This window comes from Chrysemys picta, chromosome 4 (assembly GCF_011386835.1).
Source record: "Chrysemys picta bellii isolate R12L10 chromosome 4, ASM1138683v2, whole genome shotgun sequence".
NCBI classification, from domain to species: domain Eukaryota; kingdom Metazoa; phylum Chordata; order Testudines; family Emydidae; genus Chrysemys; species Chrysemys picta.
In genome coordinates, this window is record NC_088794.1 from 145,871,950 (window position 1) to 145,899,859 (window position 27,910).

Consider the following 27,910-nt stretch of genomic DNA (forward strand, 5'->3'; position numbering starts at 1 on the left):
CTTCCACATAAAGCAAGGCCACAGTGGAGACATCCAGCACTCAATAAGCGTCACCCTAAGCCAATCCAGTCTATTTCAACAGCTTTGCAGTCCTGAATCCCAAACAATCTAAACCACAGCTGTTTAGCAGACAAGTTTCTACAACTAACAGAGGGCAATGTCACTCCTCAAGTTCAGGAAGGAGTGCCTGAATCCAGAATTGCCAGATCTTGTGTAAATCTGCATTTCCTATCCAAAATTTGGTTCAGTTGTAGTCACCGCCTGTCCAGCAACAGCGATTCATGGGTTCTTTCACTGCAAATTGATTTTCTTTTAGTAACAAGCTACCAGCACTCTCTCTGAAATTTTGAATTTCCTTTTGACAGATTTTTTTTTTCGTTATTATATGTCCACATAGGAAGAAGAGAAGCACTTCTGTTCTATCAAAGAGAGGGAATGGGGGAAATCAGGCACATCCCTGACCAGAAAAACTAGCTTACTCTTAACAAATATAGCATTTTGTTTAGATACATGCATCTGAATAAGTTATTCCAGCCACAAGAACAAAAGGACACTTACATCATTTGAAACGCCTATTGGGACAATGCTTCCTATGTAAGTTACTACAGGATACTATACTATTCCATTCACAATTTTTTGACTGTTCAAATACGTTCAGAGATTTAAGTTACGAAAGTTTCTTTTAAAAGACAACATTTTTCCGTAGAAGTCGTTTTTACTAAATAGGAGTGTTCATAATTACTAAAATGTGCAAAATATTCAAAGCTCACCTAGAAAGGAAGCATCAAATGCTGACCTGCTATTTTCCACCAATTGCAATTTTCCATTTTTATCAGACATCGAAAGAGTAAATACAGAGCTAAATGTGTAGGCTTATAGGCAATAGGTATTTTAGAAAGATTTCCTTTCAAATTTCTCATATATCCTAAACTATCAGAAGGCAGATTTCCCCACTCAAAGTACTGTAGGCTTTGTTAAGGGCACAGCATAATAGCAGAGGGATAAAGAAAACAGAAGTCACCTTTAGCTGGCCAATTGTTTGCTCTGCATTTTTCTTTTGGAGTTCCTCCTGTTGCAATTTATTGTTCTTCTCTGTCAGTTCATTCACAAGTCTAGCACAATCCTGACGCAATTTGTTCAGTTCACTAGACTGCCTAAAGAAATAAGAATGACTGGTTTTTCATAACGTAATCTTAAGCAATTACAGTTCACAAGGATCGAGTCAATGAAATATCAGACACTCAAATATCAATATCAAGTCAAAAGTGTACTTCTAAAAGACGCGTTTAATACCAATTTACTCTCGTAAAGTAACAGAAGTATTTAGCATTTCAGAATATGTACAAAATTACACAAAGAAAGCAATAACGTTCCTGACTCGAACCATATCAACGGCATTCGTCTGGGTACCACCTAATACAACAGAGCCCTGAATCTACCCTTATTGGGATCTCAGGATGCTACAGCAGCACAAATAACCCTCTTCATTGGCTCAGAAGCAATATGAGTCTCAATATATGAAACTTTGAATGACTTTGCTTATCCCTCTTCTCCTAAAACAACCAACAGATAATCCTCTTATTGCTACCCATTTGATGCATCTTTTATGCAGATGTTTAATATTTTTGTTAAAATGACTTAAAATCTTAAAATATTCCAGCTCCCAAGATTACAAGATCAATATTTCTACTGAGGCCCCATGGCCAAGGGCTATATAATTAGTGTCAGACATACTGACACTTAGCACTTCTATGCTTCCTTCCATTGGAGGGTCTCTAACTTGAGCAACTTTAAGAGGCCTGCTCTTCAGAAAGTATCAAGCACCCAACCACTGAAAAATAAGGGTCTCAAATTGAGGCATCCAAAGCCAATAATCACTTGAAGATCTTGGCCTAGGTGCTTAACTCATTGAGTGTCAGAATATTACTCCTGAGGGTGCTGGGGGAGTGGGGCTTGGTGGGGTGGGGAGTCTGGATGTAGCTGGTTGGGGCTCAGAGGAATGAGGATCTGGGTGCAGGGGTCTTCTTTTAGTACTCCAGGTATGGGTGGGGGGGAGGCGGGGAGCTCACTGGGGTGAAAGTGCGAGTGCAGAGGGGCTCAGTGGAGGGGTGGGTCTAGGTGCAGGGGGGGCAGGTATGGGGGTAAGGGTCCGGATGCATTGGAGTTGTGTGCACAGCGGAGCAGTTCCCCTACAGTGACCCCTCTCACTGAAGCTGAGCAGGGATGGGAGCAGGAAGTGGGGGGGCAGGCAGTGCAGAGCTTCCTGTAGCTGGGGGAGAGTCTCACCCGGCCCCAGTCACTCCTTGCAGGGAAAGAGCAGGTCCTATCCTCCCCCAGCCCAGCCAAGATTAGCAGCTGAGCCTGCACAAGATAGGAGCCGCCAGCTGGGGTGTCCTCTGCCCTACTTTCCCCGCAATGATTTACCTCTCCGCTGGCTGATCCGGGCACCCGAAATAACGTGCCTGAGCTGCTGGGGAGGGATGCATGAATGTTCTTGTGGCTTCCCTTTGCTTCCCCATCAGAAAGTCATTTTTCTGCGGGGAAGTGAAGAAATTTGTGGGGGACGTGAATTCTGCATGCATACAATGGCACAGAATTCCCTCCAGGAGTAATTGAATATAGTTATACACCAGTATAATAAAGCCATGGCTGTGGAGACGGTGTCAGTTAGTGGAACACCTAAAAGGTGGCCAGAACAGCTATCTTCAGGGAAAGCCTCATAAGTTTTAAAAAACCTGATGGCTCAGAGGCACTGAACTCCTGAACATACTTGCTTTCCATCTGGTTGGTAGAAGTACTGACAGCATCTCTCAGGATACTATTTTCCTGCTTCAGGTGGCCTATCTCCGCCTCCATCTGCTCACGAAGTTGCTGGAACTAAAATAAATACCACACATATTTTAAAGCTCTGAGGAAGAGAAGTCAATAGCTGTGTAACAGACACTGTTATTGTATTGTAATAGAAACTTACAATAGTCTCCGATCAAGAAAATTAATTTGGAAGGCTCTTAGGTTTTGCAGTCCACACACAAATAAATATGTACCCCAATCAAAAGCCTATTGATATTTTAAGCTCACGGAGTTGAATTAAGGACATATTTGCTTTTTAAACCAGTGTTCCCTCTTGTGTGCATGTGCCACAGTGTTCTTATGCAGCATGCAAATCTAGTAATGGTAGATCACTGAGCATTCCTGATTATGAGACTTAGTCCAATAAACACCAGTAGACATTTATAAAGTAGATTCAGGGGAGGGGTTAATTTATTTCTGTGGAAGTTTGAAGTCAAGTTAAACTGAAAATGTGCACAGAAGTTTAAAGCCACAATGAGAAGATTGACTATGAATCATGATGGGGGGGAGGGAGGAAAATCAGCCCTTTAAAATAGTTTGGGCCTTGTCTTTATTCCTGAGATTCTAATTGAAGCAAAATAAGATCCTCTCTTTTTCAGATATGCATGTGCTTTTACTGCACTCTGAACACAGTTTCTCTGAAGCACCTGTTGTCTCATGAGTTTGAGACCCCCACCACAAGGCTGCGCCAGCAGCCAGAATGCTTGATTCAGCACTGAAGAAGGCAGAGTCCATATGCCAGATGACAGAAGGGGCTGGCTAGCAAGAGCTACCAGTTTGTTGAGGGCCTATAACACATGCAGCTTAAACATTTCTTTCCTCCTCTACTGGTGCCAAACTTTCAGTGACAGCTGAAACCAGTTCCAGGACCTAGTTTCATCAGATGACTAATTCATCAGGATTTTGTATACAAAAAGACTGTCAGACAAACATTTGCTGTTGGGGTGAGACAGAAAAGAGACAGAAGCTACTGGAGTGCCAACATTTAGCTCACACTGACATGGGCTCCAAGTTGCTCTCAATACCACACAACCCTAGAAGTTCCAGGAAGAAAAGGCACCAAAAAACCAATAGGGAGCTCAGATAACCAGGCTGTCAGCCAAACAGCATTCCCTTCTCTGCAGTCTAATTCCCATAGTTCACCAGCAGGGGGAGTTGAACTAGAATGCCAAAAAACAGGGAGGGTTCCATTTACATTCTCCCCACAGGCTTGGTTCAGGACCCTATTGTGCAGTGGGCTGTACCTAGATAGCAAAAGACCTTACTCTGGAGAGCTTACTTTGCTTCAGTAACTCTGACAGGGTGCCCTCTGATGTATGCAGAAATACTGGAAATGTATCACTTGATTTAAAAATGTTCCCCTCAATACTGCTACAGCGCAGGAAAAAAAAAAAAAAGAGTGATGCTAAGATCTGAGTTTTTAGTTACTCAGTTGATATAAATACAGCCATACTTCTTCCTGCAAAGCTTTGATTGACTGTAAATGGAACAAGTTTGCCTTTGATTTTGATAAAGCTAAAAGTTCTTCTTAGGTCACATTGTAACAATGTTAATGAAGGATAGCATAATGAGGGTTGAGATGACTCAGAGGACAATCTTATGGCAGAGTGGAGGATAAGTCCATCAATGGCTATTAGCCAAGATATTCAGAGATTCAACCTCATGCTCTGGGTGTCCCTAAACCTCTGACTACTACAAGCTGGGACTGGACAACAGGGTATGGATCTCTCCATAACTTGCTCGATTCTGTTCATTCCTTCTTAAGCATCTGGCATTGGTCGCTGTTGGAAGACAGGATACTGGGCTAAATGGACCATTGGTCTGACCCAGTGTGGCCATTCTTATGTTCTTAGCGTCCTTCATGATTTTCAGTAAGGCGTTTAGCAATGCGGAGTGCATTTTATAACCCCCCCTCCACGAACATATTTGCTTTTAAGAATGCTTTGCATCCAGCATGTCATTCAGAAGATTAGTTGTTAATAGCGCCAGTCCATATGTATGGCTATGAGGGCCATCTTTCTGAAGCTGGATAATTTAAATAGATTTTGCACCTCAAGAATCGCATTTTTCAATTACATAACATAAGAAGATCACAAACCACTTTATGAAGAACTGGGGGTGTTATGTCCATTGTACAGAAAACGGAAGCACAGGGTGGGTAAGTCACTGAGTCTGTGGCAAAGCCTGGACTAGAACTGCAGTCACCAGATCCCAAACCTTTGCTCCAGCCAGGAGACATGCTGCTCACCCCTGGTCATTTGCAGATAAGGGAAATAACAAATGAAAGGTAGTACAGTATGTTACTTTATATGACAAGACCGGACTCTTGAAAACAAAGGCCATTTATAAGAGCTTGCTGCCTTCACCTAGATAAAGAATTTATCCTAGACTCCTCATCTCAATCACTAGAGATTCTGGGTAGCACCTGCAGTTTATTCATATGGAAACAAAATCAAGTGTTGCACCTTTTGCTAAAACACTCATTTCTCATATTAATCTATTTGTACTTGACTCAAGAAATCAAAATGGTTTTCACAGAGCTTTACCTTCATCTTCATCCCCTGGTTTTCCTGGTAGCTAACATGGATCTTGCTCTGAAAAGTACCGTGTTCCTTTTCTAGCATGTTGATGCGTTCTCTCATCTTTGTCGTAACCAAGTTGCTTCTCTCTTTCTCTGCAACCAGTTCCTTGGATAGGAAATCAGGAAAAAAAAAGTTCATTTCCCCGTCCCCTCAATCTCCTAAAAAAACGTAAGGCGATAAATTACTAATTACATTCCATATACGTCAGATTAGAGCCATTATCAATATTCTTTACCCACAGAAGAATTCAAGTGTTCGGCCTGACCAGCAACATGTTTCTGATGTTTTATATAGATTTAGCATCAACATATAAGCAGATTAGACAAACACCTGTCAGGGATGGTCTAGAGAATACTTAGTCCTGCCATGAGTGTAGGGGACTGGACTAGATGACCTCTTGAGGTCCCTTCCAGTCCTATGATTCTATAATTTCACAACTAAAGTAAAATTGGGTGTTGCGATGAAAAGAATGGTCTCTTGCTGCTTCAGAGAAACTGGAATAGTGTTTCTATCACATTAAGCCAAATTCGTCCCTCAATTGCCTCTGTATGCCCCAGTGAAATCAATATTTTATAGGTATAACTAAGGGCAGAATGTAATTTGTCTAATGAGCTAGGAGAACGCAGTTATCGGATTGCGGCAAAAGTACAGTACATTTTAGATCCAATATGTTGTACAGTACAGATGAACTATCCGGCTGAAGTGAAAGTGGAGTTCGGTCTAATGTTCAGGTCCCCTCACTAGCCAGAGTCATTCAGTACATAACTGCTAGCATTAAATCACACAGTATAGGTTTAAATCTCAAATAATCAGTCAAGTGCAATCCAATTCTGCATCCTTAGTGCAGGATGATCAGTATGTTAAATACAAACTAAAAATATTACTATTAGAACCACATTACTGTGCAAACACTTTATAATGTCATAAAATAGGAGATAAAGCATTTGTCTTGTAGGGTCAGCAACAGTAGCATCTTCAGTATTCTGCAATTAAACCAACCTGCTTCTAAGGTTCTCGACAGTAGCAAACTGTAGCTAGTAGCAAACTAGTAGCAAACACTCAACAATCCAGACTGGCCGAATTCCCTGACCAAGAGAGGATAACCAAAATGATGAATTTATGATTTTCTAATAAGGAGGCAAGTTTTATTTGGTTTAATTGTTTATTAGATGGTGCAGAGAGCCAAACATCAGACAAAATTTGCAGGACTGCTTCTTGGAAGCACACACATTTGTGAGCATGCTGAAGGAAATAATGTTGACTGCAGCATTCTGCCAAGCTTCTATTAGGGTAGGTCTACACTACCCGGTAGTTTGGTGGCAAGCAAATCGAACTTCTGGGTTCGACTTATCGCGTCTTGTCTGGACGAGATAAGTCGAACCCGGAAGTGCTCGCCATTGACTGCAGTACTCCAGCTCGGCGAGAGGAGTACCACGAAGTCGACGGGGGAGCCTGCCTGCCGCGTCTGGACCGAGGTAGGTTCGAACTAAGGTACTTCGAACTTCAGCTACGTTATTCACGTAGCTGAAGTTGCGTATCTTAGTTCGAATTGGGGGGTTAGTGTAGACCTGCCCTAGATTAGTTAGCAAAAACATGCACAATTTACTTAGGACTACTAACTTTTATAACTTAAATAAAAGCCATCTTCTCCTCTGAGATACAACTTTATTACCCTCATAATGCTGCTTTTCTCAGAGTAAAGTTTTCAAGAGAGTGACTTAGGATCTTATGTCCCACTGAAAGGCCTAAACCACTTTGGAAAAATGGGAATTAATCAGTCTGATGTAATGAAATGCAGCAAGGGATTACTTTTCAAAAGCATCTATGGGGACACGAACAGGCCATTTCTTTCACCTAACTGCTAAGGAAATCAGAAGAAGGCAATGTATCGAAAACTGTATGCAGTGTTCAACTCTAGAAAAGCTTTTAAAGCTGAAATTTAGACTTAACTCAGAAACAAGCGCGCACTTGGTCACTTAGCTGATTTACTATTTACCTCCCACTAACGAGGGGATCCTTTATAACCAGTGAGACAGATTTCTACCCATCTGGAAATAATAGACCTCTGTTTTCCACACCTTAAGAAACACTTTAAACTTAATATTGTATGTGCATCAGTTGTGGGCCAGCAACAGGCTAGATATATTTATCCAAAACTTCCCTCATCACCTTCCTTCCACCAATGATTCAAAGTATGTATTCACAACCCCATTCTCTCTCATATCCCTCTATGCCCAATAATTTGCTACTGTGGCACCCCCTTAAAATTAGCTTACTCTGCTCTTGCCCTGCAGCATGCCCCAGAGAACACAAACACTTCCTGCACTAGTAATTTATTCTCTCAACTCTGTCACCTCTCTTACAAAACATCCTCCCAGGAGCACTTCTCCACCTCTAAAATTCCCTTATTTCTCCTCCCAGGATCTTGCTAATTTCTTCTGAGATGCACCAGTTATGGGATAAGTTACTGCCACTGTGACTAAACACCCTTTCCTCTTTTATCTCAGTGTCAGACTGAGGTATCTCACGTTGAACATATAGCCAGCGGTGTTCCCTCTAATTTTTCCCAAGCACATGCAGAATAAATTTTGTTATGTACACCACATATGTCACACATCCCCTCCACAGTGGTGCACATAACAAAATTCATGTGGCGGGGATGGGGCTGAGCGGTTTGGAGAGTGGGAGGGTGAGGGCTCCGGCTGGGGGTGCAGGCTCTGGGGTAGGGAGAGAGGACTCCCCCCATCTGTCTCTCCCTGCGGCAGCACCTAGGCTGTGGCGGAAAGTGGAGGGCACTTCTGCCCGCCATGGCAGCTCCAAGGTTGGGGCCGCAGGATAGGTACCTCTCCCCCGGCCACGGCAAGTCCGGGCCAGGGTTGGGTTGGGACTGCAGGAGAGGCGTCTCTCCCCAGGTTGCGGCAGGTTTCATGCCAGGGCTGGGAAGGGGCACCTTTCCCCGCCACAGCAAGTCTGGGGTTGGGGGAGAGGCATCTCTTCCCGCTGCAGCCCTGAGTGCCTGTGCGGCGCTTAGTAGGCTGCAGCGCGGCCACACAGCTTAGAGGGAACTTAGGTAGCCAGTCTACCTGTCCCCTTGGCCACATTTCCCCCCCTTTCTTGCCTTTCAAAACTATCCCAGTATTTCTCCCCCATTGTGCAAAACCTTCCAGGTCATTCCAGCCACTCCATATCCCTTTTCGCAAGCTTCGGGAGCTTGGAGACTGCCAACTCCTATTGCATTCACTTCCCATCCCTCTTTTCATTCTCCTTCCATTTCAGCAGAGCGAAGGGGCGGAAGTCAATTTTCTTCACCAGGTTACAGTCCTCAAGTTCAAGGGTTTCCTGCTCTACTCACATTGTCCACCTACCATTATTGCTCTATGCTGCCGATTTCACCGTCTTCTTTGTGCTTGCAATACTCTGCTCTTCTGGGTTTTCTTTCAACCACTCCTACTGCTCTTTCCGTGTCTCCACCAGTAGTTCTTCCCTTTCACTCTGCATGCCACCTTCCCCAATGTTCTGTCCTTGTTTCCCCCCGTCCCTTTTACACCTCATTGAGTCTCATAGGTTCAGCCTCCAGCTACACATGAATTACTCCCAAGTCTCTCTCTACCACACCCTCTGTTCAGTCTTACACGTGCCCTTCCAGTAACTCATCCTGAATGCCCCCCACAGCCAACTTCCTCTTCTCCAAACCGTTTGCTAACACTGTTAATACCACTCCCCACCCATCCCCACTCATCTGCCAGGCTCTCAACTTCAATATCTCATTGGACTTTCCCCTATACATTTCTAAAAGTCAGTCCTTCCCACTAAGAGCTTTGTCCATACCCGTCATTTCAAGCCTTCCTGCTTCTACCTCTATTCCCCTCCACTCCACTACCTCTATTCCCCTCCACCGCAAGTGCTACTGCAAAAACAGTCTCTTCTCCAGCCTACTATAACATCTACCAATTGTTGTACAGGATTCTCTTCACTTTTGTTAGGTTTTGCCTTCTTCTGAAATGTTCAAATTAAGAAAGTCTGAAGACTGTTTTATATTTAGCTATATGAAACCAGTCTCCTATACAATTAAACTGTTAGAGATCGGATACAGTGAACATAAACCTGGCAGGCTAAAACAATCAAAAATCTAAGCTTTCTGTGCCTTCCCCCTTTAAAAAAACAAAAACAAAAACAAAAAAACCACTCAATTCCACTGATCATTGTGCGTAGGAACGTGGGAGCTTGTGGATATCAGAAAATGGACCAACTGAAAATCGTGGCATATGAATATCTTTAATATTAGAAACCACAATACTTGACATCCAGCCTACTTATACTGATGAAGAGGATGCTTATGTTTAACACATTATGCTCACAACTTTTTAAAAATAATCACATACTCCATTAACTGAAATATTGGAGTTATATCTTGAAAGCTTCCTGGAAACTAGAGCAATACAAATGCACTAATAATGGCATTTGGTGGAGGGGAAACAAAACAAAAAAAAAAAAAAAGACTTAGCCTTGATAAATTCCTAAGAGAAAAATCTCTCCTTTTGATTCACACTGATCTCATTAAACTAGCAACTAGTGACTTTACTGAAATTCCATGAGGTTCCTTGTTAGTTTCCTTTCAATTCCATATCTGTTCCCTTCAATATATTCACCTGAGTTAGCTGCTTGCACTGATCCTTTGCAACCACAGCTTCTTCCTTCAGAGCAGCAAGCATTTTGTCTTTTTCTTGTAGCTGGTGTACAGTTGCAGCTGAATCTCCCTTACTAGCCTACAGCAAAAGGATATTAAAAGTGATCAAACATGCAGAAAGTATTAAAACTGTATTATCGATTATGGCATATACTGAAAGTTGCAGTAATCATGACTGGGGTTTCGTTTTTTTTCCTCCTTCAGCTAATGCCCACTGCTGCACAATCCAGCACACAATCCTTCGTCAGCCTGCTACCTGCAACGTCATGCATGAGAAGGAGTTTTGAGTCTGCTACAAAAGGCCTCTAACAAATTTCATTAGACCAGGAGATGCTTTTAAAAACACATAGCACAGCAGGGGCAGATTATTCTCCACATTCTAGGTCAGCTAAGAAGGTGGTGGTTTGGGGAGAAGCTATCTTCAGAAGTAGTAAAAAAGTTATGCGCTGCTATGACACAACATGCTTGGTCTCCTAGAGCATCTTACTACTTAATAGAGGAAATGTTGCCCTGGGATTCCCCTCCACATATAGCAATGACAGCAGAAACATTGTACTTGCCAGAATATGACTCTGCGGCAAAGTCTATCAACATGATTGAATCACGTTGATCCTAGGAGAGGGTTAATATATAAAACGCACACTTGTCCTAGATGTTATTGTAAAGCTATATGCAAACAGAAGGGAAGAAAAGGGAACTGGGCAAATTCTAGATTTGACATAAGTTCCTGTGACCTCTGCGGCACATAGACGTTTTAGAACTCAGCGTGACTCATGGCAGACTTACTAAATGTTTTTGAGACTATGTGGCAATTTCTAGATTAAGTCTGATAATTGGTGAAATATCTTGGATATCCATATTCCGTTTTCTTTGAAATTTGTCCATTAATAGTTCCATCTTCATTTTGTGTTTGTGGCAGCGAGAAAGGTAGAAGGCACGTGAATACTTAGAGGTAGGGTAAGCCAATTGTTTGATAGCAGCTCAATAATACAAAGCAAATACCTTCTTCACTTGATAAAGTAACTGACAACAATATTTCCTGCTTTCCTCTGCAGAGTCCGAGGGCCACAGCTACTAACCTTTATAGTGAACCCCTGAAAAGGTACACAGTGAAAAGGGAGCTTTTCTATAAAAACATATTGTACATACACATGTGCACACGCACATCCAGCCTGTGCTATTGATTGGGTAATATCGACATTTTCACCTGCTAAAGTTAACACTTACTGGGTTATAGAAGCCAAGACTTCTACTATGTTTCGAACAGCTCCCTTCAAATCAATAGCAACAAATAGACATACATCATGCAAACCAGGGGCTAGGCTGTATTAACGAGACAGAATACTACTGAAAAGTATCACCGCTATACACACTGATTTTACACAAAACACCATCCACACAGTGTTGTGGTCTGGTCTCCCCATCCCAAGAAGAATATAGTAGGAATGTAAAGGTTCAAGTTAGGTGACAAAGTGATTTTAGACATAGAAAAACATCCATGAGAAATTAAAAGTATCAGGACCACTTTGGGGATTCATAGTAGATTGCACAAGGGTAGTTGAAATAACAAATATCAAAATATAATTCTTTGGATGTCAACAAATGGAAAGTTATAAAAAGGAAAGTTTCCACAAAATGCATAATTAGCCTATGGAACCCAATGCCACAAACTATAAAAGCAAAAAGCCTAGTAGATTCGAGAAGTTTAGATATTTATATGAATAAGCATCAGACAGCTGACTAGCTAAGATAAAATGTGTAAGGGATATCACTCCTTCAAGACACACGATGCAGTGACTGCTGGGTTTAATCAGAAAGCTTCCCAAATAATGGAGAGATAGGCAATAGCATGCTTATTGGGGTTTTGCACCTTCCTTTGAAGCATCAAGTACTGACAAGGGATATTAGACCAGATGAACCATTGGTCTGACTTAACATGACAATTCCTGTGTCTAGAACATATTGAAGATGCAGAAGTGCATTATCTGTTTTCAGGACCACAATTAGCTGCATACACAGTACATTAGATTTTTCACATAGGACAAGTTATCAAATGATCTTCAAGACCTACAGTAAAATTGCTGTGGGACCCAGGTAATGTGGCTGCTTTAACAGTGCCACCATCTTGTAGGTCTTGCCTTCCGAAACGTATGGCTCTATTTTTTCCCCCCAACCAATCAATGTTCATTTTACATGCGTGCAAAGCCAATTCTCAACCTACCAGGCCAGGACCTAGTACAATAACCAGTATACATATACTGATAGCTGACCATTGACTTGTATACACAAACAACGCTGAGTGAGTAGAAAATGAGGTGTTCTGGAAATGAATGCAAGATCTTCATGACAGCCATTATTCGGGCAAGTCACATTTTTGGACTAGCAACTTAATAGTGTCCCTTCCAAACACCTGTGTATTAAAAATAAATAGTAATATATAACTCTTGCAGTGCTCACCTTCTGCAAGGCATCCTGTATCACACTGGATTTCTCCTTTAGCAGCTCAACCACACAAAGGGCCTCATCTTCAGTGAAGATCATGCTCTTCATAGCCAAGAGAAAGTCCTTAAACTTTACTTCAGCATTTTCTATAATGAATGATAATGACATTTACACTGTTGTGAATACATATCCATTTACTTTGCTCCAAAATAATAAATGTATGTAGGCACATTCACATGTATTATGATGTTTCAAACTGAAATTAAACAGCAAAGAATCACGTATTCAGTGAAGACAATACGACTTATATTTAGAACAGAATGACAATGAAGCCTGCCAGCTGACTCTTTGGAATATAGTTCTACTAGAATACCTATCACTATTTGCATACTCAGTAGAATTATATGAAGTCACCAGCCACAAATCAAACAGGTTGAAGAAAACGAAAACCAGCACATGAATTAAGTGTACTAGGTAGGAGAGTCTAGGTTAAGAGACAGTAACTTGCACTTAGTTCCCAATTTAAAGGGCAATTAGTATTATTTCATAAGTAAGAGTGATGTGCAAATAGCAAGGATATTGAATTCATCAAGCAGCATGACTCTGAACTGGAGAAAATGGAAGTTTTCAAGAACAACACAACAGCCTCAGTGTAAAATAACTTTGATTCATTCCTAGATTAAATTACAGAAGGCATCTAGCAGTAGGAAAACAGACTGATTTTATGTGGATAGAAGAGACCAATCAAATCCAGTTTGCTTATCTTTGGTATTTGAATGATAACAGTTCAGAAAAATATACTCCGTCCTTAGTAATTTCAGTAAAATTTAGCATAAAGTTCTGGCATATTCAATATACCTACCAAACATCAATTAGCACTAGAATGAATGTCAGTGGAGAAACTTGTGAGAACTAATTAAATTGGAAAGAATGAAAGAAAGAAAAAAGAAAAGCAGATACAAAGAAGAACAGTAAGGGATCCAAACCCACTCCCCAAATGGGGCTTTTTAAGATTAGACGTGGGTACTGAGATACAAGTCCAATCAAAACCATCTTCCATTTACTAAGACAGAAATGGTAGAAGCACAGGTGGCAAAACGAATCTGTTTTACCAGAGCTCAAGAGATTACCTAGAAAGAGAACAAGCCAATGAAAGACAAAACCCTGAAACCTACAGACCGGGGAAAGATGTTGAGCATTGTAGTTAATTATCTGCTCTATTCAGCAGATAAATCCGTATTAGCCTTGACCACAGGCCTTCATATCAAGCAGTAACTAGATTTAAGGCCGTCACTAATGCAGTTATCATGGAGCGAAACTCCAAAATCCCTAGCTGGCAGGAGTCAAGTAGGTTAAGACACCGTAGGAAGAGAAGAACTTGGCTCAAAGCAACATGTGCTTGGTGCTCTGCAAATAGAGGAAAACCTTGCCCCTGTGCCCAAGAAGCTTACAACTGAAATAAGGGAATGTTTCTAAATTAGGTGGACAAATCCCAGTTGACAGAAGAATCAGCCACATCTGAATTACGTTCAAGGGAGTAAACAAGGGATGGGAGCAACTGAGAAGCTTTTAGCCTCACTGTAGTATAGAACAGCCATCTGGACTACAAGCACAGGGGAAAAGTGCTGGAGTGCCAGTCTATGTCCCCTGAAAGTCACCAGGAGCCCTTCAATTCTATATTTAAGTTACCGTATATAGAAATCAAAGTGCCATAAAGCACGCTGCCAAGTCGTTAATTAGATAATGTTTATAAGGACATCAAGAGACTGATCCTTTTTACAGGCTTGACTAATGGGTCACCACCTCACTCATTCCCAACATCCCCCTCTTCCACCACTCAAACATGTGAAGGTCACATTTCAGGGCCCTGCAGTGTCCGGCAGCCTCTTTCGGTCCCTATTGTTTTATGCCTCATAGCGCACTGGCTTTCTCAGAGTACACGGTACTTAAATTTGGGGGTGGTGAGTATGTAAACAGACAGGTTTCTAGGACCCCCAAGCCCTGTGACTGGACTTTCAAAAAGCTTGGTGGTGGGTTCCAGGAAAGGACTGACAGTCAGCAAGCACCTAATGAATTTAAGTGGAGCGAGACTTGCAGGTCTCCTCTGAACTTTCTTTTGGTGGCAGAGGGCTCCCAATATGGACCAGGAAGTCAATAAGGGAACTGGGCTCCTTACCCAGAACTGTAAAAGGGATCAAAAGGATGGGTAAATGTAAAAGCAATTCCTTGTAGTCACAAATAAACCCCAAAAGACTGGGTATTCCTAGGAAAGAAGAAAGGGTTTTTTTCAGGATTAAGAAAATCAATGTCTGCTTTCCTACTGGAATAATTTTAACTATGTATAGTGACATTCTGAAGATGGAGTTGAACATTCATCTCTTCAGCTCAACAGATTCATGCAACTGCCACACACAATGGAGGTTGTAAATTGATTACATGGTCTCTTTTTGTTACATTACCTTTATCAGTTTCATTCTTCAGTTTCTTAGCACCGCTTTTCTGGATCGCCTCAGTTAGCTCCTGTTTTGCCAGATCAGCCACTTCTCTCTTTTCCACCAAAGGGCTCAGATCAGAGTTATCCATCAAAGGAATGTACGTAGTTGCATGAATAAGAGGCTCATCAACCAAAGCTGCAACTACAGTTCCGTGGAACATGTTAATGTCATATAATAGTTCTCTTTCACTTCAAAACTTAAGCACATCATGCTAGAAAGAGGTGGGTGAAATGTACCCAGTCCCCTTTAAAAACGTCATCAGCTAGTTTCATAAATCCCCATTTCTATTATTCACCACAGATTAATAACCTGAGTACAGGGGTTCAATTAACTAATCAAATGAGTGTCTCTAAAGCAATGATTTAATAACTCAATTTACATTTGTCAATATCGCCTTTGAGCACTTAAACTGACAGACTCATATTCCAACTTTCATTTCGCTTTAATGAAATAGCCACATGGAACTTATGAGGCTTGACTGCCTATGGCTGTAACACCATGGAGAGTTCAGCGTTTATGAAGTTTAAGGTGGGGGGAAAATGACTGTTACATTTGTGAAGTATTGATCTACTTTACATGAATACACCCAGCAGGTTATTCCCATAAGCAAACTAAACTGTTTAGGCAGAATACACTAGGGACAGCAGTCAGGCCTAGCATACTTGCAGACTGAAGTCAATTTCTCTAAGAAATCGAGTGTTTTGCAACAAGCTCACAGGTTATTTGTACTACAGTAGTGCCTAGCATGCGGAGTTATATTGGGAGTCCCAGTGCTAGGCAATGTATAAACCCACAGCAGGAGACAGTCCCTGCCCGAAGAGGTGGAGTGATTTGCCCAAGATCACCCGGCAGGTCAGCACTGGCAAGAGAAACCAGCTCTGACACTTAGCCGAGCACCCTATACTCCCTCTGAATCATAAGTCACCATCCTGTACCTAGTCATGTCTACCTCAGGAAAGTTTACCATTACATCCAACCTAAATCTAAGAGCAGTTTAGCTGAACCAGTTGGAAGCCATACTACAGGCAAGCTCATTACAGCCATCTCCCCCTCACCGTTCTACTGAAACTGGCTGAAAAATTAGTCTAATCCAAACAAGGGTAAAAACTGCTTGACTGTTGGACTCGACTACATTACTGGTTTGCATGCCAGTTCAGCTGACCTGGTGCTGGAAATTATTTGAGTTTTTGGTAGATTTCCCTCTGCCTGGGCAAGGTCTACAGTCCAAGAAATGTTAGCACTCTGGCTGAAACAGACTGAAGAAAGAAAATGCCATACAGGATCAATACCTGTCTGACAGCGACTAGCCACATATGCATCAGAGGAACATGCAAGAAATTCCCTTATGGACAACTATGAAATAAGATACCTCTGAGGAGTTCTCTCATGAAGCAGCTATTTTTACTATTAATTATTTGTTTTACCATTAGCAACTAGAAGCCCCAATCATGAACCACTGTGCCAGGCACTATGCAAACAGAACAAAAGGCAGATGGATAAAGACAGACAGGGAAGTCCAAGGAAACAACAAGAAAATATTGGTCAGCATGACTGGCAGTGGTCTCTCTCAGTGCACCAACAGTCTAAAGATTGTCAAGCTTTCTGAAGGCATCACGGCTAAGGGGAATTTTTGGAGGAGGATAACAATTTTGCAGATGTTTGCAGGGAACTTCTCCCAAGTGTGAGGGGGAAGCAGGAAGGTGTTTGTTCTAAAATCTAACACATGGGTGATGGAGGCTGGCATAATAGGCTGATTGGAGGCAGGAACTGACATCGCAATAGCAAATGAGAGATGATAGGGCGGAGATACACCATGAAGGGCCTTGAAAATGAAGACAAGCAACTTAGGTTTGATATGATAGCAAAAGTGAAGGGAGAGCCAAAGAGATGGGTGACAGGTTAAAACATGGGCTAGGAATATGATCTTGCAGCAGCCTTTGGAAGGGATATGAGCAGGGCAAGAAAGTACTTGTCAAGGCCAGAAAAAAAGATGTTGCAGTAATCGAAATGCAAAGTGATGACAGCCTGGACCAGTTCATGATCAGCTTATTCTCCGAAACAGGAGGGTTTATTATCCCCAACATAACTGTGGAGGTTCCCAACCCTACAAAGTTCTTTACTGAATCCTAACCAAGCGCCTCAGTCTCAGTGTCATTGGGTGGGTAAGTAAGTACCATTGGCTTGTGTGTTGTGTAAAACAAAAATTAGTCCCTTTTATTAGTTTTAAATATGTCACTTTTCAATTTCACTCCATGTCCCATTGAGACACTGTATTATGAGAAAGTATGAATAGAAGGCTTGAGGTAATTGAAATTTGAAGACTTTCTAATGACTTTTGCCTAAAGCTAGGTAGCTTTTAAGCCTAAAACAAATCCCCATTTTGAATAATTTTTTCTTTTCTTTTAAGGAAATTAAAAGGTCCCTACCCTCTAAAATTCCTACTTTTTGATTAGAAAAAGCTACTCCTTTACCAATCTTAGGGAATGTAAATTGGTTGTGCTACTCAAGTGTACACCTATTTACATAATACCCAGTTAATGATATTTGAACTAAGAAATATTCAGTAGTATTTTCTCACCATTGTCAATTTTTTGTTTCTTTGTAGAAACTTTCTTCTTTCCTGATCCACTTTCTTGTTTTATCTCATGCTGGAACAGCAGTGGGTCTTGTTTTTTGGTAGGAGACATAAATGGCTCACTCTTTGAATCCTGGTCATCTACAAAAGGGATATGAGAGAGACATTCACTTCTCGATTGACAAAGAACTACATTTAAATAGTGGAACTGCAATAAGCAGTAAAGTCATTCCAGACTGAAGACGCTCTTGCCTACACTTTAATCAGAATTTAAAGCTTTGTGTGCATATGTAATAAAGCCAAGTTAAACCCAAAGACAATACAGGGTGGTAGCAAACTTAGCAGCAGCAACAATGCTGGGAATTATACATGCAAGCAGAACACAGAGCAGTGAAACCAAAGACTGAAACAAATGGCAATTGGCATTCTCTAGTTTTAACAATTCCAATCAAGATGCCTTGCGGCACAAAAGCAAAATTGATGGTCTTTTTGTTACAAAAGTTAACTTCTCATCTTCAGCAACGTATTCCTGCAACCCACTTAAACAATTCACCTCTCCCCACTCAAACACTGGAACTGTGAGAAGCAGAAAATAACGTCCCATGTTATGGAACTATTCCTTTAAAAGTTGCTTTTAATAGACATTCAGCTCTCTTTTTGGAGAGAGTATACTACATGATCTTCCCATCAGAGCTGGAACACACAATAGGGTTATGGTAGTTTCTGTAATCCAAGGACAAAAGTTAGTTGTGGTTGCCCTCAAAACAGTCTTTTCAAACCACATTTCATAGCCAGGCCCACAAAGACAGTTTCTTAAAAGATCTGAATACCCACACAGTAGGATTTAGTACATCTGCTTTTCTATTCTAAACCACAAACCAACAATGTCATTTTTTCACTCCCTGTGTCTAACAGGTTACAGCTGCATGTAAAAAGGCCAAGACCTCCAATTGTTTTTGAATTATTTTAAGAGTTGGAATATTTTTAAACCATTGTTCATATTTAAGCAATTGTAATTAACACATTTAACATACTAGCTTTTGCTACCTCGATAATAGGGATAAAAAAACAAGCCAATAAATCAGTCTATGATCAGGCAGCATCTTTGCCTTCTGCAGGAAGGATCTACACTCTAGTAACTGAGGTTGGCTATAATGGCTGTACCAGTTTCTTTTCTAGCTCCAGGTAGCATTTTATTTAAAATTTTCTACTTCTTACAGCTCCAAGATAGTTACCCAGTGGAAAGAGTTCTTATCGTAGGTATCGGACTTTGCAGTAACCAACTTATATAAAGAGCCTGGTAACTTAAAGCAAAATGAATGGTCATAGGATTCAGGGCTTTATGTATGCTCGCTCTCATCAGAGCAGCTGTTAGGTGCTAGAGTTTGCAGTACTGTTGTAGCCATGTTGATCCCTGGATATGAGCGAGACAAAGTGGGTGAATTGGAGCAATAAAAAGTATTACCTCACCTATCTCGTCTCTCTCATGTCCTAGGGCCTCATTTTGGGATAGCATGATGCCAGAGAGTGTCTAGCAAACATTTTTCTGCAGTCTTTGAGGTAATCAAGCCTTTCATAGCTTAAGACCAATTTAGCCAAACCATAGAACAGGGGTCGGCAACCTTTCAGAAGTGGTGTGCCGAGGCTTCATTTATTCACTCCAATTTTAACGTTTTTAGAAGGTCTCTTTCTAGAAGTCTATAAGATATAACTGAACTATTGTTGTACACCTCTACCCCGATAGAACGCAACCTGATAGAACATAAATTCGGATATAACGCAGTAAAGCAGCGCTCCGGGGGGGCGGGGCTGTGTGCTCCGGCGGATCAAAGCAAGTTCGATATAACGCAGTTTCACATATAACGCGGTAAGATTTTTTGGCTCCCGGGGACAGCGTTATATCGGGGTAGAGGTGTATGTAAAATAAATAAGGTTTTTAAAATATTTAAGAAGCTTCATTTAAATTAAATTAAAATGCAGAGCCCCCCGGACCAGTGGCCAGGACCCGGGCAGTGTGAGTGCCACTGAAAATCAGCTTGCGTGCCGCCTTCGGCACACATGCCATAAGTTGCCTACCCCTGCCATAGAACAAAGCAGAATTAGGAGATAAAGTAGTTCTACTTCTCACCAATTTTTGTAGAGGTAAATAAATGGGTTGGGGGGGGAAATCACTGCCAGATGAAATATGGAAAAAGCAAAAAACCCTTAAAAACGAGAAGTGAACTTTTGCCCAATGCAGAACAGTTCTGATAAATAACTAATTACAACATTGCCTTGCAATAAGCAGAACAGAGTTTTGGCATGCAAGTAATATACGTAACAGGATATACCGATTCCATTTTTCTGCTTCTTCTGCCCAGGTTTCTTCTTCGATCCTGCTGCTTCAGAGGGTGGAGTGGGCTGTTTCGTAACAGGGACTGGTTCAATTTTCTTGCCTGCAGGTTTGGATCCTTCTGGCTCCTTAGACACATGCTCCTCTTGCACAGTCTTATGTTTCTTCTCCTTCTTCTTGCGTTCCCTAACGCTGCTCGAAGCTTCAGTCAGACCCAAGGGAACAGGAAGTATGTGCTCTTCATCTGCAATCAGGGCATCAGACAGTTTAAACTCCCGAGATGTGCTCTCAGAATCCGACTCGTGGAGGTTCCCATTCTGAGCGTCTTTCCTTTTGTTCTTTTTCTTCTCAGTTTTCTTTTTATCTGGCTTAGAAGGCAGAAACTTTTGGTCCCTTTTTTGTTTTGCAAGGACTTCATCGTATAATGTTTCTTTCATGAAAAGCCAGAAGAAGAGGAAGATGACTGTAATAACCACTGAAGGAATGAGGATGATAAAATAGGTAGACTCATAAAACTCCATTGTGCTTTTTCTTAACTACTTCCTAAAAAACAAAAAAAATAATAATAATAAAAAAAAAATCTAAGGACAAAGAAAAACAAGAATTAGTTTCAGGTCAGGTTTTTTTCAGATTCCTTAATTACTACAATATTTTATAGATAATTACTTCTAAGGCTACTATATCAAAACTAATAGTTACTTAAGTGCAAATCTGAAAACCTACATAAACAAGAATTTCTGGAATCACTTATCCTGGGACAAATCACCTCTCAGAGGTTCTTAGTCTGTACAGGAAAGCTTTATAGTTTAGAACACTAGTGTCCATTAGTTTAGGGGCGAGGGAGAGTGTAGAGGCTGCAGGGGCGGGGGGTGTGCAGAGGCTGCAGGGCGAGTGGGGAGCAGGGGGCACAGAGGCTGCAGGGGCAGGGGGGGTGTAGAGGCTGCAGGGTGAGGAGGAGCAGGGGAGGCAAGGGCATAGGGGCTGCGGGGCGAGTGGGGAGCAGGGAAGCACTTAGCAACCCCCAACCAAGATGAGAGCAGGAGGGAGGAGGGGGAATGCAGGGTGCTCAGAGGAGGGGGCAGAGTTGGGGCAGGGACTTTGGGGAAGGGGTTGGAATGGGGGCGGAGAAGGGGTGGGGTTGGGGCGGGGCCGGGGCCCGTGGAGTGTCCTCTTTTTTAAATGTTTGAATATGGTAACCCTAGTCTCCACCCAACAGAGGTGACGGCCAGGGAAGCCGGAGGGCTGAGAGTGAGTGCCCTTGCTGAAGCGCTGAGGGGAAACACAAATGCAATTGCCCTGAACTGCAAAACTCCAGAAAGCGTTTGACAAGGTCCTTTGCCAAAGGCTCTTAAGCAAAATAAGCAGTCATGGGATAAGAGAGAAGGTTCTCTCGTGGATTGGTTACAAGATAGGAAACAAAGGGTAGGAATAAATAGTCAGTTTTCAGAATGGAGAGAAGTAAATAGTGGTGTCCCTCAGGGATCTGTACTGAGCCCAGTCCTATTTAACATATTCATAAATGATCTGGAAAAAGGGGTAAAAGCTGAGGTTGCAAAATTTGCAGATGATACAAAACTACTCAAGATAGTTAAGTCCCAGGCAAACTGCAAAGAGCTACAAAAGGATCTCACAAAACTGGGTGACTGGACAACAAAATGTCAGATTAAATTTAATGTTGATAAATGCAAAGTAATGCACATTGGAAAACATAATCCTAACTATACATATACAATGATGGGGTCTAAATTAGCTGTTACCAATCAAGAAAGATCTTGGAGTCATTGTGGATAGTTCTCTGAAATCATCCACTCAATGTGCAACGGCAGTCAAAAAAGCAAACAGAATGTTGGGAATCATCAAGAAAGGGATAGATATTAAGACCAAAAATATCATATTGCTTCTATATAAACACACGGTAAGCCCACACCTTGAATACTGCGTACAGATGTGGTTGCCCCATCTCAAAAAAAAGATATATTGAATTGAAAAAGGTTCAGAAAAGGGCAACAAAAATGATTAGGGGTATAGAATGGCTTACGTATGAAGAGAGATTAATAAGACTGGGACTTTTCAGGGGGGGATATGACGGAGGTCTATAAAATCATGAGTGGTATAGAGAAAGTAAATAAAGAAGTGTTATTTACTCCCTCTCATAATACAAGAGCAAAGGGCCACCAAATGAAATGAATAGGTAGCAGGTTTAAAACAAACACAAGAAAGTATTTTTTCATGCAACGCACTGTCAACCTCTGGAACTTCTTGCCAAAGGGTGTTGTAAAGGCCAGTACTAGAACAGGGTTCAAAAGGGAGCTAGATAGATTCATGGAGGATAGGGCCATCAATGACTATTAGCCAGGATGGGTAGGAATGGTGTCCCTAGCCTCTGTTTGCCAGAAGCTGGGATTGGGTGACAGGGCATGGATCACTTGATGATAACCTGTCTGTTCATTCCCTTTGGGGCACCTGCCATTGGCCACTGTCAGAGGACAGGATACTGGGCTTGATGGACCTTTGGTCTGGCCCAGTATGGCCGTTCTTATGAAACATGTAATAACACTGATCATTTGAGTTGAAGCACATACGACGGCAAGAGAATTCTATGGGAGTTCATTGCATTACCATACGTGCACATTGACAATGGAGTACATAAGCAAAGCAGAAATGCAAGGGAACATACTTGCAAGCATCCACACATCAAAATAAAGCCACAAATCTAATTTTAGGCCCAGAATTGACAACCTAATGTTATTTTTGAATTGGACACTATGGATATACTTTGTTAGAAAGTGGAACAGAGCTGGACTTCTGACAAATTTTATTTTCCTGACTTCAACCTGCTTTAAACTATTAGTTTCCAAGGGCTTGTCTACAGGGTGCACTCTCTGGGAGTATGATTGCCAAAGCAAATTAGCATGCTTCACATTAATTGGTCTCTGTAGACCCTGCTGGTGCATTTTAACAGAGTGTTCAAAACAGTATTACATTAAAGTGCCCTAGGTAACTTTTAGTGGCCAGGTGTACACGGGCCAATTAAACTAAATTGAATCAAGGCCACTTTGTTTTTGAATGAGAATGTCCGCACGAGGGTTTAATGCAGTTAAATTAATCCACTTTTAATCCACAACTTTAGTTAGTTTGGATTAACCTTTCTGAGCATCCTTGTGTAGACAAGCCAAAAGAAAAGAATCCACCTATAAAAATTGAAGTTATAATCATTCAAAAAAATAAAATAAAAATGAGACTAGAATTCCACCTGAAAATATGCTACTACAAATTCATTAACTTTAAACTTCATTTAAAAAGAATTAAGGTTGGAAGTGTGCGCTTCAATGGAGTCCAGCTATCACTCCCTCTACAACAAAACCTACACCTGATTATCAGAATATGTCGAGATGAACAGCCAAGGAATCCAGCCTGTTTCTACAGCCATATAATTTTGTGTCACCTCTCTAGCCACCCCCTTTACAGTGCTCATTCACCCATAATGGTGCCCCCTAAATTTTGTCAAAATATATGCAAAAATCCTAACAAGTTACCAGGAAATTTTATTTTCTTTGTATCTGGAGTCAGTAACAAGTCATAGTGTCTCTTTCTCACACAAGCACAGAGTCCTGGGTAAGAATTCTGTGCGGGCTACAACCATAGATTAAGAGGGAGAGGACCACGTCTACATCCGGACACTTTAAGGCAAACCATATGGAGTATTTTTCCACCACAGTCTCAGTACAGGAATTCATTTATAATCCCTCTTTAAGAAGCCCATTAATTCTTTCCCTGCTGCACTTGGTCTGGGGTAAAAGCTGATAACTTTTCTAAAAAAAGAAGAACAGGAGTACTTGTGGCACCTTGGAGACTAACAAATTTATTAGAGCATAAGCTTTCGTGGACTACAGCCCACTTCAGTGGCGAAAGCTTATGCTCTAATAAATTTGTTAGTCTCTAAGGTGCCACAAGTACTCCTGTTCTTCTTTTTGCGGATACAGACTAACACGGCTGCTACTCTGAAACTTTTCTAAACTTTCCCTCCAAAGAAATAAGAATTTCTTGTCAGCAAAGCCAAGAGAAAATAACCTGAGTTTGTAGGCGGAGCCGTTTTGATGATTTTAAGAGACTACGTTCTGGTCTACACGGGGGGGGGAAACGAGGGGAGGGAGAATCTATCTAAGTTACGCAACTTCAGCTATGTGAATAACGTAACTGAAGTCGAAGTACTTAGATCTACTTACAGCAGTGTCTTCACTGTGGTAAGTCAACGGCTGACGCTCCCCCATCGACTCCGCCTACGCTTCTCGCTCCGATGGAGTACCGAAGTCGATGGGAGAGTACTCAGTCGATTTATCACGACCCCCGCTGGATCAATCGCTGCCCGTTGATCCAGTGCGTAATGTAGACATGCCCTAAGCAATGAAGTTGTTGCAGAATTTGGCAACGTCTTTGTTACACTGTACCTCCTTCCAGGAGCACGTGACCCCAGTGCTTTTGGATCTAAACTGGCTCCCTATTCACTACCAGCTAGAGGGTTGCCAGGCGGTCTGTTTTTCGACCGGAACGCCCAGTTGAAAAGGGACCCTGGCAGCTCCAGTCAGCACTGCCAACCGGGCTGCTAAAAGTCCGGTCAGTGGGGCAGTGGGGGTCCAGAGCTAAGGCAGGTTCCCTGCCTGCCCTAGCTCACGGCAGCTCCCGGAAACAGCCGCCAGGTCTCTGCGGCCCCTAGGCACATGGGTGGTCAGGGAGGCTCTGCGTGCTGCCCCCGCCCCTAGTGCCGGGTCTGCAGCTCCCATTGGCTGGGAACCGTGACAATCTCCTTCCTGCACCCCAACCCCCTGCCTGGTGAAAGTGAGTGAGCGATGGAGGGAGCTGGGGGGTGGGGCCACAGAGAAGGGGTGGGGCAGAGGGCAGGGCAGGGGTGATCAGTTTTGTGCAATTAGAAAGTTGGCAACCCTAACCAGCTAGAATTTTATAGATAAAAATCAGTAAGTAAAGCCCTAAGGGGGTAGGGTCTACTTATCTGAAAGACCACCTCTCCTCATGCTACGTCATCACATACAAGCTCAGCGGAGGCCTCACCCACAAGGGGAGGTGAGTTACATATATTATAAAAAGAGTTCACCCATCAAAATAAGTAAATAATGAAAGTTAAAGACAATTTTTCAAGACACTATAAATTAAAACTCTCTAATTTTTAATCCAGCTTCCCAGACAAAGTCGAGCCTCACAGGCGATGCAGCATAGGGAATTTCAGGAAGGTTTGTCTCTTTTCGGGAAAAAAAAAAAAAAAAAGTGTGGGGGTTTGAAAGTTGGGCTTACAACAGAAAGCTAGCTTCAGTTTTAACTACGATGTAGCTATAGTTACGCTACAATACCAGCTTCTTGTGTTGGTGAGTGAGCCAAATTAGTTCTCTTGAAAAAATGAATTTGATGTTTCCCGCAGCCAGAGTCAATATCGAACATTTACACAAGAGCCTAATCCTTGGGGGAAAAAAATATGTGTAATTATGCAGATTTTTCACAAGTGTAATTAAATTGATTACAGTACATTATTACAGTAATTATACAGCTCACAATATCCAACTACTAAGAATGCTCCTTCAGAACCATGCCAGTCTTCTCCATCACCAACATACAACTCCTTCAGGACTCTCAAACTCACAACACTGTCTGGACTCAAGCAACATGTTGGAGAGGTTTCCCTAAGCAGTACCTGTTGGGGCAGGATAAGCTCCCTCTGGTGCCTCACACCACTGCACCCAGGTATAAAGGACCAAGCTGCCCCTGACTCCCCTGGGTTCCTTCCAACTGGAAAGACTCTGGTAGAGAGGGGAAGGAGGAGAAGGAGTCATGGAAAAGACATGTGCAACACATCTCGAAGAACATCAGTTATGGAAAGGTAGGTAACCATTTTTAATTCCAGTGATTGCACATGTTTATTCCACTGTAGGTGACTCACAAGCAATTTAAACAAGGTGGGCTTGGAATCTACTTGAACCGGGATTGTAGGACCACCCATTCAAATCTGGCATCAGCTCTAGATTGAGGAGATGGTATAGTGAGAGGCAAACGTGTGGACTGACGACCAGGTTGCTGGCCTACAAATGACCAGTATTGGTACACAAGCCAGGAAGGCTGTGGAAGTTGCCTGAGCCACTTCTTTACTTGGAGGTGCAATATCAGACAAATCAATAGCACAAAGGACTACAACTAGAAATCCAGGAAGAGATCCTCTGGGTGACCCTTCACTGTCTGAAACCACAACAAAGAGCTCAGATGAAGATCTGAAAGGCCTAATCTGATCCAGGTAAAAAGCCAAAGCTCTTCTAACATCTAGAGTGTTGAGCTTTTCTTCCCCTTTACTCGAATGAAGCTTCGGAAAGAAAAATTGGCAAATAAATTGCTTGAATAATGTGAAAAATCGGAAGCCACTTTTAGACAGGAATTTTGGGTGAGGCTGAAGGAAAAACAGTGTCCCTAAAGAAAATTGTATATGGAGGCTCTGACACTAAAGCTCACAGCTCCCCTACTCTCCTGGCCAAGGTTATAGCAACCAAAAAAGCCACCTTCAGAGACAGGTGTAACAGAGAACAAGTCACTTGTTATTTCAGAAACACAAGATAGTCCAAGATATGGCAAATCAGAGCTTGAGCTGGGGGCACATCTCTTTGTATGGACCAAAACAGACAATATCTTCCATTTATCAAGGTAAGTAGTCCTAGTGGAAGGCGTCCTACGATTTAGCAGAATTTCAGGTAGAGGGCCTGAAGGCTGGCATTAAAGAGGTGAGTGGTCCTGGGAGATCACATGCACATCTCTCGGGAGCAGCAGTGGAGGTCTGACCAACAGGGGCAGTAGACTTAAAAACTAATTGTTGACAGGGCCATGCAAGAGCTATCAAATAAGGTGAGTGGAATCTTGCTTGACTTTGGAGAAGACCTCAGGCAGCAGGCAGGAGCAAAACTGGCAGGAAGGCATACAGCAGGCCTTTTTAACCAAGGTAGGAGGAAAGCCTCTGTCAGTGAACCCAGGATAGGATCTGCTTGTGAACAAACCAAAAAAAACAAAAAAAAACAAAAAAAAACAAAAAAAAACCACACAACACACACCACACAGATGACATTTGTTGTTTGCTCTTGTTGCAAAGAGTTCCATTTGGGGAGTCTTCCACTACTGGAAAATGGACTGGGGCACATCTGGGTGAAGAGACCACTCATGGTAACCTGCAAATGATCTACTCAGGAAGTCTGCCAGAGTATTTTGAGCTCCTGGAAGGTAATCAGCTCTCAGGTTGATGGAATGGGTAATATAGAAATTCCAAAGGAGGATCACATTCTCGCATAACTTTTTTGAGTGGGCCACCCCTTATTTGTTTGCATAGAACATGGCTACTGTATTGTCTACAAGTACCAACCAATTCCACCCCTTGGTATGTAGAAGGAACACCATGCATAGTAAACAGATTGCCCAACACTCTTGATATTTATATAGAGACTTAGATCCTGAGGAGACCAAAGACCCCAAGCTTAGGAGCCCCAAGGCATCAAAAGTGGTCTGAATAGCGGCAAAGCTGGAGGGTAGCTAAGATCTAGACCAGCCTCTCACTAGCCAGTCATCCAGGTAGGGGAGCACATGGACACCCAATTTTCACGCCGCTACTACAACCATGCATTTTGGGAACACGCTGACAGGCAGCACTACAAATTGGTAGTGGGATCCAGTGACCATGAATCTGAGAAACTTTCTTTGGCTCTGGTGAATCACCACATGAAAATATGGTGCTCAACTTAAAGGATGCTTACCAGCCCCCAGGACCTGCGGAAGGGATAATAGACCATAGAATACCAATTTAAATGTATTAAATATTTTTGGATGTTTTTCTACATTTTCAAATATATTGATTTCAATAACAACACAGAATACAAACTGTACACTGTTCACTTTATATTATTTTTATTA

At 42.0% G+C, this 27,910-nt stretch overlaps 1 protein-coding gene across 36 annotated transcripts in view; it reads right to left on the reverse strand.

The window, feature by feature from the left end:
- KTN1 (kinectin 1) overlaps positions 1-27,910 on the reverse strand; it is a 109,919-nt gene that overhangs the window by 52,658 nt on the left and 29,351 nt on the right. For 22 of the 36 annotated variants that reach the window (XM_065593855.1, XM_065593858.1, XM_065593882.1 and 19 more), the window contains exons 2-9: positions 19,962-20,506; positions 17,635-17,772; positions 15,021-15,197; positions 12,577-12,707; positions 10,082-10,198; positions 5,397-5,537; positions 2,771-2,877; positions 1,022-1,154 (exon numbers count right to left, since the gene is read on the reverse strand). In XM_065593855.1, coding sequence (XP_065449927.1) covers positions 1,022-1,154; positions 2,771-2,877; positions 5,397-5,537; positions 10,082-10,198; positions 12,577-12,707; positions 15,021-15,197; positions 17,635-17,772; positions 19,962-20,484 — 1,467 coding nt within the window. In that variant the 5' untranslated portion in view covers positions 20,485-20,506. Of the gene's footprint in view, positions 1-1,021; positions 1,155-2,770; positions 2,878-5,396; positions 5,538-10,081; positions 10,199-12,576; positions 12,708-15,020; positions 15,198-17,634; positions 17,773-19,961; positions 20,545-27,910 lie in introns of all 36 variants that reach the window. The other 14 variants (XM_065593875.1, XM_065593860.1, XM_065593867.1 and 11 more) reach the window with 1 other exon arrangement.